A 16,117-nucleotide genomic window follows, 5' to 3' on the forward strand; every position below is an offset into this window, starting at 1 on the left:
ACATTGGGGACTATGTACTGATGCAAAAGTGAAATAAGCTATAAATAGGGTTGTGTATATTTTGGGTTACATCCAATGTTAGTCTTACTTAGAGTAGATCCACTGAAATGAATGGGGCTTACGTTAGACTAAAATTGCATGCAACCATTGACATGCAGAATCTGTATCCAGAGAAGCTCAGTTTTCATTCTTTTCTTTTTTTTTAAAGCATGTTTCTGTTTCCTATGGCTGTGAAGAAAACTTCAAACACATGTGGATAGTATCCAGGGCTGGCCCTACCATTAGGCAGAGTGGGGCAGTCGCCTCAGGCAGCAGATGCTGTGAGGTGGCAGAAAAGTGTTGGAGGAGAGAGCTGTGACCTGCCTTACATTCCCTAAGTTTTTCACTGTAGGGTCATGATATCATCCCTGGAGTGCTATTTACCAATCCTCTGCTTGTCAAATAAATATGCTTATACTCTAGCCCAGGGTGGGCAGACTTTAGGTTTGTGGGATTTTGTTTGTTTGTTTGTTTATTTTACTAGGTCTCTGAAATCTGTCACCAGCACCAGGTGAAAAATAGTGGCTCAGCAGGGTGGGGATATAATAAGAATGGACAGAGTGCCTCTGAGCAGATGCTCAGGCCAGGACAAAAATCCGCTCCGCCCACTCCAGCTTTGTTTCAGTAGACTAATTTAGCATGGAAGGACCTTTTAGTTGTTGCTATTGTTGGACATTTGGAAGTCAGAAAGCCTTGCTGATCTACTGCAAATCACTCAGAGATCTACCAGTAGAATCTGATCTGCCTTCTGCCTGCTGCTCATCTAGGCAGGCAGCTAGATGACTTTTGTGTTTTCTTCACAGTAAGGAGGACCCAGAAACAAGGTTTGAATGTAAACAGAACTTCACTTTATTTTGAAAATCCTGTTTGCTGTGTTTTCCCTTCTGCTCATTTCCTCCTTGCTTCTCCCTCTCTCCCTCTGTCTGCCACTCTTGTCTCTGCCTCCACTCTACTGTGGCCCTCTAGGAACAAACCTTTTCACAAGAGTGACACTAGGAATGGAGAGAAACCACTGAATAAGTTTAGCAGAGGAAGAGAGAGATTTATTGGGTCTAAGGGTGTCGCTACATTAAGCAAAAAACCCTGCATCCTTTCCTGGGCTTTCTGCTTTCACTTTCTTTGTGGGATTACAATGTGCTTCTTTACACAGCAGACATGTGGTGTGCATAGAGGAAGTGCCTCCCTTCCTCCCTGGCATGTGTGGAAATGGGAGGGTGGAGGTGGCAAGAGTCTTGCTTTCATAGCTTAACTTGGGCTGTACTGTTTCCCTGCAGCCCTAGGCACTCTGACTTGGGAGTTAGCCCCAGTGAAGTAAATGGGACTTACTTCTGAGTAGACATAAGATCATGCTGTAGGTCTGGAACCCTTGGCACACTTACTTGGGAGTAAGCCCCATGGAATTTAATGGGGTACTCTTAATCAACAGAGGACACTGATTCTGAGCTTGGTGAGGTGGGGGATCAGATCTGTCTCCTTTCGTTGCAGGGAGACATTTTACTCTGTTCTCCCTCTGATTGGCGATAGAGGGACATGTGGTTTGAATCGAGGAAAGTCCTTCCTTGGGAAGTTCATGGTGCTAAGCCAGCATTACACACTGCTGATATGGTGCCATTAACTTTTATTACTAGTTTATCTCTGATCTTTTTGAAAGTGCGATAAATGGGAAAATGTGCGCAAGGCACATTTTCCAATGGAGATTGACAACGTCATGTAAAGGATCTGCAAAATTCCATGAGTGACCAGTCATGAGCATGCAGTAAATCACTCATGTAGAGACACCTTAAATCGGTGCCCACTGAAACACAGCATACAGCTATGAAATCATTCTTTTCTTCTGTCAAGTTTGTGATTCTGGCCAGGTATTACCTCAGGGTCAACCTACCAATAGCCCCACTATACACAAATATTTGATAGGAAGCTCGTCAAATTATTCCCCAACCTTGTGTTCTGAGGTGAAGTCTGGATTGTGGCAGCTTGGAACAAGCATTATCAGCAGGTTAGCTCTCGCGAGCTTTCTTACCCATGATATATCGAAAAACAGGATTCCAGTGGGGACTGGGTAGAAAAGTGAGGGAAGGGATCATCAGTGAAGCCTTCATCTTATTGGTTCACAGGCACAGTTTTTAGCTTTTTAAAGGCATTGTAGTTGGGTCTGTAAATATTCCCTGAGCCTCCAGAGCAAGTTCTTACCCTCACCTCTGCCTCACTGCCCCCTGCAATCCTGTTGCTCATCCTTAATGGTTCCAGCCCAGCCTATCTTAAGGAGCGCCTCCAGCAACATCAGACAGGCCGCTTAACAAGATCAGCCTCGGATGGCCTTCTCTCTGTCCCATCAGCCAGGACAGCTAGACTGGTGGGGACGAGGGAGAGGGCCTTCTCTGTGGTGGCCCCCACTCTGTGGAACTCCCTCCCTAGGGAACTCGGCCATGCCCCCTCTTTAATGAGCTTCCGCCGTGCATTAAAAACGTGGATGTTCAGGCAGTCATTTGGGGTGGGTTAGGGTACTTTAGAAAATGTTTTTATTGTAGAATTTTATTGTTTTAAACTGTTTTATTATATGCTTGTACATCGCCCAGAGTGGCTGGGTGACCAGCCAGATGAGTGATTAATAAATTTAATAAATAAAATAAATAAATTAATCCCCAGAGTAATAAGTGAATGAAAGTAGTAGTGCAGCTAGGTACTAGCTTTATTTTAGACCCTGAACTTCATGGTCTAATGGCAAGGGGTGGGGGTGGCTTTAGATGGCCATGTGTATTTCTTCAGTCGTGAAGCACACAACTAACATTTCTCTTCCTGCCCCCCACGACCATCATACTGCTTCTATATTCCTGATATGTGAGAGCAATAAACAAAAGATAAAATGGAGATTGCTTCTGCTGTCCCACTCACCTGTCACTCACTGGGCAGGCATTTGGGGGTCCCTGAGCTGCAGGGCCCTGAACTTTGGCCCAAAGATCCAGCCCTGGCTGTACTACTGAATGAAAATGTCCTTTAAAGCATCCCAATTTCCAGCTTGTTTAAGTAGGTTACATTAGTGTGCACAGCCAAAGGCCACACAGTTCTTTTATTTGGATGGAAAAGCAGCCGATCAGCAGCTGTTGCTGGTAGTGAGGAAAGGCAATCAAGAAAACAGTCAATAGCAAGCTCTCCTTCCTCACTCTGTCTGCAGCAGAGGCCACAAAAGAGGTGAGGAAGAGCCCCTGGAATACACATGCAGCAGCAGCTTCTCCTCTGAGTTCTGCTGCATTGAAGAAGAGATAGGGAAGTGTGCAAGCAAGAGAAGGTAGGGGCCAATCCTGTCTCCTCTCTTTTGCTAACCCTCTGGGGTGGGGGGACGCAATGATTAGGCATGTGTGCTGCCTAGAGAGAAAGTGCAAGCAGCTGCCTCTGGGCTTTTCTACATGAGGCTTTTACCCCACACCTTTACCAAGGCTTCTGCTTCTGGATTCTTTGCGGGATAAAATCAGCTCCCTTACACATGATGTTTTCCTGGGAAGGGTGTGTATTTCCCTGCCTTCCTATATGTTCCATTACACAACCACTGGGTGGCACTGTGGTATAGCAGTACTGTGCAATTTACACAGGGGTTCTATAACACCATTGACCAAAAAAACTAGACTTTCCCCATTAGGAAAAAACCTGCCATAATGGTTGCAAAGCACATCCTGGAGGATGAGAATGTCATGTAAAAGACCTGCAAAACTACCATGAGTGAGGAAGCACAAGCACACAATAAAAGCCTCACATAGAAAGGCTCTCTGTCCTCTCACTTACCTTGCAGCACAGAGGGTTGGTCATGAGCAGCCACTTCATCCATCTGCCTATGCTCTCCCTCTGGGTGGTGTCGGAACTGGGCCCAACAAGTCTCTCTGTAAGATAAGAAATATAAAGTTCATTGTTTGTTGTATAATCTTTGTAGGGGCATGGCTATGGGGGCTGTCATGATGAGGACCCACACTGTTAAATTTCCCAGATTTCTCCAGTGGTGGTTCACTTGTTCTCTGTCCTGCTTACTGGCTACACAGCAATTTCCATGCCATTCCCAAACTCCACTCCTTTATCTTCTGTCACATATGGTTTTATAAATAATCCTAAATACTTTGAAAACTGTAACTTTAGAAATAGAAGAATGAATGCAAAGTGTATGTTTGAAAGTATACTTTGTATAACTGTGAATGCTGAATGTGCGGTTCTTTTGGGGTTTGTTTTGTTTTTTGATACACAGGGCCACATAATGCTGGCTGTGAACCCAGTAGTTTCCTGCAAGAAACCTAGAAGGTCATTTCCAGTTGTGTGTTTACACAGAACAACGTGGAAGTGCTTTCCTTGTGACTATCTGTAGAATAATATAACTGGATCACACAGTGTACAAATAATGCGAGCACACACGAGGAAAGCTACAGCTCAGTGTCACTGCGAGAGGTGGGTACAACTATCTACACCCATCCCACAACGATCTAGAAGCAAAAGAGCAGGTCTTGAAACTTACAATGTCGCGGATGGGAATTAACCTAAAGTGGAGCATCTAATCAGTTTTTCCCAGCTCTACTGGCTGGGGGATTCTGGGAGTTGTAGTCCAACACATCTGGAGGGCACCAGGCTGGGAAAGACTGTTCTAGAAATGTAAAACATTGTTTGTTTTAAAACAAAGCACTGTGTTGTGCATGAGACACGTCTGTGCTCTTAGCAAAAAGGTACGGCTGCAATCCTCTGCACATTTTGGGTTGGGGGCAGCCCTCGGCGAACACCGTGGCGCTTTCTTCCGAGTAAACATGCACAGGGGCGGACTGTCCCTCTTTCTTGCTATGATCCAGGTCGTTGGTTCCTCCGCTACGTTTGCTTCTGTGCTATGCAGGACAGCCAAGCCGTGATTTGTCGTAGATAACGACTGCCAGATTTTGCTCGGGAGAGGGGAGAGGGCGGGGGCTCCGAGAGAAAGAGAGACCTGGCAGGCGCATTGAGCATGCTCAGCCCTTGCGACGCCTCCAGCTCTCGTACCTCGCTCTTTCAACGAACTGAGGGCAAAACGAAGGCAGGAAGCTTCAGCTGCTACTAGCGAGCACGCTCACGTCCTCCGAGCATGCTCCGCAGAGCCAAGGTATGAGTTTTGGAGGAGGTGGTAGAACTCGCCGCGCCGGCTTTCGTGCTCCCTCCTGGTGCTGGCTAGTGGCCGCCGAAGCAACTCGAGGTGAGCGAGAGGCGGAGAACGCAGGGCGCCGCCTCTCGAGCCGGGGATCTCCACGGACCGGCTGTCACGCGTAGTGGTTTCTCAGTTAACCGGGGGGGGGGCTCCAGTGGGGTAGACTCATGGGGGGCAGGGAAAGGGATCTGGGGGCCTCCCCGCCGATGTGTTAGGAGGGTCAGTCATTGCTGGAAAGCGAGCCTTGCAACTAACTTGTAGCCACTCGGGATCTCGGGGGTATTTGTTGTCTGGCTGTTACTGCAACGTGGTGGACCAGCTGCCTCCAGAAGAGATGTTTCAGCTTACCCCTCCCTTTCCCCCCCTTTCTTTCTTCTCCTCCTCCCGAGAGTTTTTCCCCCCATAGGCTTAAATGATGACCTTCATTCAGTCTGGTGCGTGGCTTCGACTGGTTGTGTCAGTAAGCTAGGCCTTAAAAGAAACACATCAAAACCTTGCCTGAATATTGGGCAGTTCTGGAAATTCCATGCACGTTTGCAGCTAGCTGCATCTGAAGAATATCCCATTGCTCTGTGGCACTGGCAGAGCCCAGTTCTTGAGCCTGTTTCTGGGTTTGACAGGGGTTGGAAGGAGCCAGGCAACTCATGATCTAGATCAGCCTTCCCCAACCTTGGTGCCCTCCAGCTGGCTGGGAATTATAGGAGTTGGGACTAATCTAGGTTGCTCTTCTAAACCCCAACAGTTCTGCCCTTGTGTTTATAAATTACATAGCAGGGTTATTTATTTATTGGAGTGAGGTGTATCTTCAACTGAAAGCAGGGTGTCTGTATGCTTATGCTGGCTGCAGTTAAACCTCCAAAGTGGTTGCTGGGGCTTTACAGTTAGGAATGTAGGAAGCTGCCTTACATGGAGTCACTGTCAGACCTTTATTTATTTATTTATTATTAAATTTATTAATCGTCCATCTGGCTGGTCACCCAGCCACTCTGGGCGATGTACAACATACAATAAAAACAGTTTAAAACAATAAAATTCTACAATAAAAACAATAATTAGTCTATCTAACTCAGTATTGTCTCTACGCTGCTGACGGACAATGGCTTCACAGGTGGAGAATTCTGGGGCGTTTGCATGCAAGAATGTGCTGTACCACTGAGCTTACCCTTACAGCTTATGTGCAGTAGATTTACCCTGAGTACTAACAAAACAATGCACCCTTCCCCTTTGTCTACGTGCCCTTATTGTGAAATACACCCTGGTTAACAATTATCTGAAAGTGCCTTCCTGCGAATCCCAGATGTATGGAGGTTAGCTGTGGGTTGTCAATAGTTACTTACGTCACCCTCATGGGTTTTCTCTCATTTATTACTTTAGATTAGCTTTCTCCAACCTGGTGCCCTCCTTATGTTTTGGACTTCATCAGCCCCAGCAAGCATGGCCAATGTTCAGGAATCCTGACAATTGTATTCCAGAACATCTTCAGGTTGGGAAAGGGTCATTTTATGTTTCAGAACTGAAATTTGGCACTCATTATGTGTTCTGTCCTGAGACAAAGCCATGGTGGCTAGCATATAAATAGTTTGGTAGCTGTACTGTTTTTTTGTGTGTGAAGCAGATACAGGAACACAGGCACAATGGCCTTCTTACCTTCATTTCTATGATCCAGGAGGACCAGCAGGAAACTTTGCACTTTCATATTTATACAGAACTCAAAGAGATTTGTGGTTAGCCCTGACTTCCTTCTTATTAATAAGGTGTCCACAGCAATCATGCCATTGGGTGCCTTGAGTTGTCCCTTTAAACTGTAGGTATGTTGTAACTTCTGGACTGCCAAATTCAAAGTAGGAATTAGATTCTGATAATAGACATAATCCAGTGATTCCTACCCAGAAGTGATTAATGGATGAATTTAGTTTTCACAGTGATACCTGAATGATTTGTTAAAATGCTTCTAGGCCTTTCTATTGGAATACATTATTATTGTTAATCTTCTCTAATAGCATTTCTTAATGATACATAACCAGGATTGTGTCAATGAATCTGAACAAAGTCATAATGTATGTGTTTAGGGCAAAGACTAAATGTCAGGGACCAACTCCTAAAAAGACACAGGAGAAATGCAGTTATTAAATCCATGATTTTTTTTTTTGGTTCTGGATAACAAAACCCCTCTGTAGAGGACACTGGGCTGTTTTGCTGTGTATTTTCCAGTTCCTTTGGGTGCTCTTTCTCCTGGCAGTAAGCCACTATAAAAGCAATCACTGGTCTGTTCTGTTCTGTGCGCATCACAACTAGCTATACCAATAACAATGTAAGTACATTCCTTACAAAATAACATCAATAATAATACATAATACATTAATATAAGTTTGACAAGTATACTGCATTGGATTCAGATTTACACTGGATTACTGTGCTGGCGGAAGTGGACTTCCCCACCCTCTTCTTCCTGCAGCAGCCTATCCAGTTCCCTGAAAATGCCACACAGAATCTGCAGACACTGCTGAATGGGGCGAGGTGTGGGGGGCAGGGGGATCCCCATAAATCAGACAGAGGGCGTTGCCATGAGCAGAGCCCATGCCCTTGCAGAAGGCAGGTCCTGTGTCCAGCCCAATATATCTATATGAAGGATAAAATCTATCAGCCTTCAGGGTTAAACATAGTAGTCCTGAGATGACTGATACAGATAAAAGTATCTAGAATATTATTAAGTACACAAAAACATAAATGGTAACCAATTATCAATGTAATTATTCCTTTGCCTTTCCCCCTGCACTCTTAAGTACTTAAGGTGCAATCCCATGCATGTTTGGATAGGAAAAATGTCCTACACCTCCCAGCATTCCCCAGCCAGCAGTGAGGTTGGTTATTTATTTATTTATTTATTTATTTATTTATTTATTACATTTATATCCTGCCTTTTTTCCTCTTTAAGGAACCCAAGGTGGCGTACATAATCCTCCTCCTCTCCATTTTAGCCTCACAGCAACAACCCTGTGAGGTAGGTTGTACCAAGAGTCTGTGACAGGCCCAAAGTCACCCAGTGAGCTTCCATGGCCGAGTGGGGACTAGAACCCGGACCTCCTGGCTCCCAGTCCAACACTCTAGCCACTATGCCACACTGGCTCTCACACACAGATTAGACACATACTTGCATCTTTTTGTGTTAGAAACTACTCACAGGAACTTATGAGATGTGGGGCTAGTCCAGTCCACTACAGAAAAAGGAGAAGATAAAAAAACTGTTAGGGCAATGAGCTCTTGCCCCTAATCGCCCCAGGCAGCCTCTGACCCCAGGTCCTCAGTCACTAAAGGCGCAATCCTATGTATGTTTAGACAGAAAAAACTCCTACAATTCCCAGCATTCCCGAGCCAGCATGGCTGGCTCGGGAATGCTGGGAGTTGTAGGACTTTTTTTCTGTCTAAACAGGTATAGGATTGCACCCTAATGGTGTAATGTTTAGATAGGACAGAGTCCTACAACTGTAGTAAAAAAAGTGCTCAGACAGAAAAAAGTCCTACAACAGTTTGGACAGAAAAAAGTCCTACAAGATGGGAGTTGTAGGACTTTTTGTAGGAATTTTTTTTCTGTTGAAACATGCATAGGAATGCCCCTAAGTTCATAGAATCATAAAATAGCAGGGCTGGAAGGGGCCTACAAGACCATCGAGTCCAACCCACTGCTCAATGCAGGAATCCAAGTCAGAGCATCCCTGACAGATGGCTGTTCAGCCTCATCTTGAGTGCCTCCAGTGTGGGAGAGCCCACTACCTCTCTAGGTAATGGGTTCCATTGTCGTATTGCTCTAACAGCAATGGAAGTTTCTCCTGATGTTCAGCCAGAATCTGAATTCAGAATTATTCCGTGTCCTGCATTCTGGGATGATCGAGAAGAGATCCTGGCCTTCCTCACTGTGACAACCTTTCAAGTACTTGAAGAGCGCTATCATATCTCCCCTCAGTCTTCTCTTCTCAAGGCTAAACATGCCCAGTTCTTTCAGTCTCTCTTCATAGGGCTTTGTTTCCAGTCCCTGATCATCTTTGTTGCCCTCCTCTGAACCCTCTCCATCCTTCTTAAAGTGCAGTGCCCAGAACTGGACACAGTACTCCAGATGAGGCCTAACCAGTGCTGAGTAGAGGGAAACTAGTACTTCCTGGGATTTGGAAGGTATGCTTCTATTAATGAAGCCCAAAAGAGCATTTGCCTTTTTTTGCAGACACATCACATTGTTGGCTCATATTCAGCTTGTGATCTACAACAATTCCAAGATCCTTCTCGCTTGTAGTGTGGTTGAGCCACGTATCCCCCATCTTGTAAGTGTGCAGTTGGTTTCTTTTTCCTAGGTGCAGAACTTGGCATTTATCCGTATTAAATTTCATTCTGTTGTTTTCTGCCCAGTGCTCCAGTCTATTAAGATTACTTTGAATTTTGTTTCTGTCTTCCAAGGTATTAGCTATCCTGCCCAATTTTGTGTTATCTGCAAGTTTGATCAGCATCCCCTGATATGGGATCCTTTGATAAAGATATGTTCATAAGACTGCAGGGGGAAAGGCAAAGATGGAATGACTACATTGTTAATTGGTTACCATTTATGGCTTTTTGTAGGACTTTGGGACCTTTTTCTGTCTAAACATGCATAGGATTGCGCACTTAGTTAATTTCGGGTGCAAACATAGCCAGTTGCAGAGTGGAAGGAGCATGGAGGCAATCATCACCTCTGCTCTTCTCCCACTCTGCATTTTTGCTAGACAGGTGTTTTTTGCCCATCTGGCTAGAGCTCTGGGGAGGGGGAAGAAAGGAGGCTGGGGAGGGTTGGGGTGAGTTCGTATCCCCACTTCCACAGTCCCCTCCCTGCCCAGAGAAACGCCCCCTTTCTGTCCTCTTCAATGCTGTTTGTGCAGAAAGGCAGCTAGCGTGGTTCTCTCCACACCGGCTGCGAGGGGGATGGGATGGAGAGCTCAGACTTCTGGGCAGGGCTCCAACCTCAGATCCAGAGATCTGAACTATCCAGTGGCCCCAAAGGATTGTTCTCCCCACCACTGTAGCATAATTTCATAATTTTGTCATCCATTCTTCTAGATTGGGTACATTTGGTGTCTTTCATTTTTTTTGCATAAAGGATTCTAGCAGCCACTATTGCCTAACTAACAAGTCCTAATGTTTGTACAATTCCCTGAGTAGATGACAGAGGAAAGCATTTTAGACGTTAATGTTGCTTACTGTCTGACTCAAGGTTTTTTGAAGTGTCCAATTTTTCACAAATTACCATGACAGTGCTTCAACGTATGTAATAAATGCCTAGAATTATATGTATAAATACTAAAGATTGAAGTTCGTATTGCTAAATTGACATTAAACAGGAAGAAAACCTAGTTTATAATGTGATATTGGGTATTCAGTGTCATAAATGTCACTCTACAGAATAATGATTGTTGCCAGCAGGCATCTCAGTATGCAATTCTGAATATAAAATATGACTTTTTAATGCAATTTAAACACAATGTGAGAAGGTAAGGAGCAAGGTAACCAATTTATATGGGTTATCCCAAAAAACAATGTTAGTAACAACAAAAAATATATGACTTTCTTTAGTAGGGTGCACATGACTCCCTTTTGAGGAAACTACCTTTTTGAAAATTAGATTCTGTCATTATAATTAAAGCTATAATAATGCTGTCTAGTTCATCTTTTTCTTAAGTATAAGAATGCAATCCCCTCAAAGGTAGTTGGTCTCTCTCTCTCTCTCTCTCTCTCCAATTAAGAGAACAAATTGAAGACACAAACTGCAGTCTTGCTTACACACTAGTTTTATCCTCTGATGGCAACTCTTTAATCCAGCGTTGGGCAGCATATATGGCCTGTTGGATATAGCCAACCCACTCCATCCCAACTTGCCCAGGCCACAGTCATGGAGCATATGCGTCTTCAGAGGGCTGTGCAAACTAAAGGGTAGGGAGCAAGCATTGTGTGTTACTCTGTGCCACAGCTCCAGGTTAAGCCTGCCGCTTAGACCCCACTTCTGCCTCACATGCAGACTTTTGGGCAGGCTGCTTATCCTTTGCTATGTGTCCCATGTGATGGTGGCCAGGACAGTTTCTCAGACTGCCAAATGTGCTCATGGCCAAAAAGGTTGACTACCCCTGACGTAACTCGGATAAGAATTAGGTTTCCTATTTGAACATATTTATGGATATGTTAATTAAATTCCGAAAGGGGGGGATATGTTATGGTTAAAAAATGAGGAGAAGAATGCATTTTGGAGGATGCTAATCACTTTTCCCACAAACTTTGATAATATATTGTCTTCCAGAAAGTGAAGGATGCCTAAGAAAAAGACAGGCGCTCGCAAGAAGGCTGAAAGTCGTAAAGAACGCGAGAAACAGATTAGAGCATCAAGGGGCAACATTGATCTGGCTAAACATCCCTGCAATGCTTCAATGGTAAATTATGAAGATGCATTTCTTATCTTTCTATGACAGTGTATAATAAAACTGAAACATAAACCTTGGCTTTAAAATTCCTCTGCACGTTTTCAAGTTTCAAACTCTTTATTGGAATAAAATGAACAAAGCTAGCTCCTAAGTGTGTAACCTTGAGATCTTGCAAAACACCCTGGATGTTACCAGATCTTCTGAAACAATGTAAGTAACATCACAAAAAAGAGCAGGGAAAACTTCTTCTAAAGCCTAGCAGGGTACAAAAAGGAAGACCCCACCGCCACAACCTTCCAAGTTCTCTGGCATGTACAGAGGACTTGAGGAAAGGGAAGGTCAGTGGCAAGTTCAAATAATAGCTGGGTACTGGTCCAAGCCAAAGTTTGTGGACCCTTGCTGAGGTCTGTTACCTCAAGGAAGGGGAATGTGCAACTTTCCAGATATTGTTGGATTTCAACCATCATCCCTCATCATTGGCTATGCTGGCCAGGGCTGATGGGAAGTTGCAGTCATGACAACATTACTCCCCCCTGCTTTAATCGGAGATGCTAGAATTGAAGCTGGGATGTTAAGGCAAAGCAGGTATTCTACCTGTAGCAGCATGGACCTTTCCACCTTCGTGATGTGTTTGACTGGGATGGGGCCCTAGAGAGGGACAAAGGGCCACTGAACTACATTAATAGAAGTGAAACAGCAGTGTGGGAAATACCATGTTCTGCACCAAATATGGAGAAGATAGTTCAAATCCTATCAAAGTGCAGAATGGTATATGCTAGCCTTCCCCAACCAGGTGCCCTCCAGATGTTTTGGACATCAACTCCCATCATCCCCAGACAGCATGGTTAATGGTCAGGGATGCTTGAAGTCCAAAACATTGGAGGGCACCAGGTTGGACAAGGTATAAGAAAATTGTAGATGACTGATACTCTAGCTGTGTTGTATTGTTACAAAGAGAAGTGTAACTTTATTTTCATGTACATGATCCTGTAAAATGTTGGTTTAATTCACAAATTTGTCAACTCTAAATTTAAATAGGAATTCCAAATAAATAAATAAATAAAAATTACTCTGTCGTTCTCTTGCAGGAATGTGATAAATGTCAAAGGTAAATACACATTTTCAGTATTTCTCTTCAATGCAACATTTTTGGCACCATTTAAAATACATTTTGAGCAATGATTTGTTTCACCTGTTTTCTATTTTGACAGACGGCAGAAAAACAGAGCTTTTTGCTACTTTTGTAGCTCTGTTCAGAAGTTACCCATTTGCGCACAGTGTGGTAAGTGTTACCTGCTTTAAAGGTGAATTTCTCTTAATCTTAACTTATTTGTTACTACAATAGGTCTGTGTCTATAATAAACATTCAGCATGGTGATTCATATTTTGGTTCTGTTGATTCTGTAGGCATTATGAAAGTTGATGCAGCGCCATCTTTTAAAAAGCAAAGCTGCCTTGAAAGTGGTTAGAATGGTAAAACAACAGGGAAGGGATCATTTTTATCTGTCCAGGGTGGGGATAATTTGAAGTGGGGAAAGGGGATATGCAACATTCTTGCCCAACCCCCTGCTTCTGTGCTCTAAATTTCTTCCTTCCTATGGAATGACTTGTTTTTTGTTTTTGTTTTTTAAAAGATGTCAGGGCACTGGGTGTGTTTGCATGTCATGTTAAACCACCTTGATAAGCCACAGTGAGTAGGTGGCTTGTCCCTTACTCCCAACAGACGATCGCCTGCTTGGCAGCTTCCCGTGGCTTGTTTCTCCCTCAGTCCCTCTCAGTCCTTCTAGACGCCTGCACGTATTCCAGGGGCCTCTGCAGCAGAAATCCTCGTTTTGTCCATCAGCACCCTTTCTGCAATTGGTCCACTGGGGCTGCCAGCTGACAAGGGAAATCCCCCCCCCCCAATCATATTGCAAAAACGAAATAATTTTCTGAGCCCTTCTGAACATGGGAAGGTGTTTGCAAACTTACTTTATTTTTCCTGCCACGAAATCTGTGCCCATTTCCTCTCCATTCTACTACTTGGCCATAAATGTGGCATAATTTTTGTGGTCCCACTCACTGCTCTGTGACCCTCATGTACATCTGACCGCTAGCAACCAAGCTGGTGGCTGCAGAAGAGAAGGCGCACGGATGGCGGGTGGCGGGGAGCTTGCTTCAGTGTAACGTGAACGATCCTTTAAAAAAAGGCGCTCACAAGCAAGTGAAGCACCAGAGAGGAGGACATTGACGAGAAGGGGATGCTTGGTTAAATACAGACAGGTGGACATGTATGCACCATCTAAAAACAAGGGAAGTTAACTTTTTTCTTCAAAGCTACCTTAATCGGATATATGTAGATTTTAGCAATTGAAACTCAAATGACTTATTGGGAGTTCTTAAACGGATGACAGTCCTAACTCTCTATATCTTTTTCTTCTGTAATAGGGAAGACAAAGTGTATGATGAAATCTTCAGACTGTGTCATAAAACATGCTGGTGTGTACAGCACTGGCCTTGCAATGGTGGTATGTATCTGAAAACATTAATAACTGCTAGGACTTGCCTGGCAGCTTTCCTGGCCCTTGCTATGATACCTGTCTATTCTGTGCTATAGCAAAATGCAGAAATCGTAATGTTTGCACAGATAATTGTGTGTGCTTAATTAAAGTTAAAATCCAGTGAGGCCGAACCATGGCTGGCTGGGTGCTAGATTGCAACCCAAGTCACAAAAATCCAGATCTTGGACTTCAAGAAAGATAGCATATTAGTTCTGTGAGACTGTAACAGCTGAACCTGGAATCATGAAGGAATAAACTAGGAAGAGAAGAGTAACAGGGTAGGCCTCCAACACCTCAACCTAAAAGCATAATCCCATATTCCAAGGCAGCCTTCCTCAACCCAATCCCCCCCCCGATGGGTTTGACTACAACACCCATCATTCCCAGCCAGCATAGCTGTGCTGGCTGGAGATGATGGGAGTTGTTCTCAAACACATTTGGAGGGCACTAAGTTGGATTTTGGAATTTCTCTTTGTGTAACTTTAAAAGTGTGTGTGTGTGTGTGTGGTCTTTGCCGTTTTGAGTAATTATTCTAGCATGTTGTTGGCTAAAATTCAAAATCACAAATAAGTAAAAGTTTCCTGAAATTGACTCTGGCTTTGGGCATCTGTTGTACACACACATGCACTCACGCAAACACAGTGGCCGGGTTTGGATATTCATCCCCAGGTTTGTAAACCATGGCTATTTATTATCCTGGTTTGTTAACTGACATCAAATCAGTATGCTGATGACATGTAGCTCTATTTCTCCTTTTCATCTTCATTGGGTGAGCCTGTGGATATGCTAAATCCGTGCCTGGCTGCGACAATAGACTGGATGAGGGCTAATAAACTGACGTTCAGTCTAGACAAGACTGAGATGCTGTTGGTGGGTCGTTCTTGATTGAGAGTGTTCAACCTTTTCTGGAGGAGTTTCACTTCCCATGAAAGAGCAGGTTCATAGCTTGGGGGTGCTCCTGGATTCATCATTGTCAGGCTCAGGTGGCCTCAGTGGCACAGAGCGTCTTCTACCAGCTTCGTTTGATGGCTCAGCTATACTCCTATCTGGATAGGGATAACCTGGCTTTGGTAGTTTATGCTTTGGTAACCTCCGAGTTAGACTACTGTAATGCACTCTACATGGTGCTGCCATTAAAGATGGTTCAGAAGCCGCAGCATGTGCAGAATTCAGTGGCTAGATTGATAGCAGGGACCAGAAGGTTGGAACGTATAACACTGATTCTGAGCCACTTGCACTGTCTGCCTGTACATCTCTGAGCCCAAGTCAAGGTGCTGGTTTTGACCTATAAAGCTGTACATAGCTCGGGACCACAGTACCTAATGGAGCACCCCTCCTGGTATGAACCTACCAGGAGGATGGCAACAAGGGAGAGAAGGCTTTCTCTGTGGTGGCCCTCTGATTGGAATGCTTTCCCCAATGAGGCCCACCTGGAGCCAACATTGTCATCTTTTCAGTGCCAGGCTAAGACTTTCCTCTACTCCCAGGCATTTGACAGGATATGATAAGGTTTTTAATGGGTCCTGGGATTTATTGTTGATTGTTTTAAAATTGTTATATTTTTGTACATTGGTTTTATATTATGTATTTTTAGGGTTTTAATCTTTGTAAACCAGCCAGAGAGCTCTGGCTATTGGGTAGTGTAGAAATGTAATCAATGAAATAAAATTCTTGGTTCTCCATTCTGAAGCACAGGAAGGGGAATGGGGAAAGCATGTGGCCAGGGTGCTAGTCTCTAACTGTGTAGGACAGGGGTGGGCAAAAAGTAGATCTCCAGATATTTTGGGTGTTAACCCACAGCATTTCTAACTGTTGACCATGCTGGCATGGTCTTCTGGGGGGTGAAGTCCCAAATATCTGTAGATACACCTTCTGCCCACCCCTGTTGTAAGCCATGGTTTATGAAGCCAGAATATCTGAATGCCGCAAATATGGGTAGATAACATTGCTTTTTGAGATGTTTT

The 16,117-nt window shown here is 44.2% G+C and overlaps 1 protein-coding gene across 13 annotated transcripts in view; it reads left to right on the forward strand.

The window, feature by feature from the left end:
- Positions 1–5,051: 5,051 nt before the first annotated feature.
- The window catches only part of NOAZFP (nucleolar atypical zinc finger), a 30,644-nt gene continuing 19,578 nt past the window's right edge, over positions 5,052–16,117 (forward strand). For 3 of the 13 annotated variants that reach the window (XM_084856137.1, XM_084856129.1, XM_084856127.1), the window contains exons 1-5: positions 5,052–5,140; positions 11,493–11,622; positions 12,702–12,721; positions 12,825–12,895; positions 14,041–14,120. In XM_084856137.1, the coding sequence (XP_084712263.1) occupies positions 11,503–11,622; positions 12,702–12,721; positions 12,825–12,895; positions 14,041–14,120 (291 nt within the window). In that variant the 5' untranslated portion in view covers positions 5,052–5,140; positions 11,493–11,502. Of the gene's footprint in view, positions 5,231–6,556; positions 6,666–9,398; positions 9,496–11,492; positions 11,623–12,701; positions 12,722–12,824; positions 12,896–14,040; positions 14,121–16,117 lie in introns of all 13 variants that reach the window. The other 10 variants (XM_084856136.1, XM_084856128.1, XM_084856126.1 and 7 more) reach the window with 7 other exon arrangements.

This window comes from Heloderma suspectum, chromosome 5, assembly GCF_057233095.1.
Source record: "Heloderma suspectum isolate Gila_16-S chromosome 5, 16-S_ref, whole genome shotgun sequence".
Lineage (NCBI taxonomy): Eukaryota > Metazoa > Chordata > Lepidosauria > Squamata > Helodermatidae > Heloderma > Heloderma suspectum.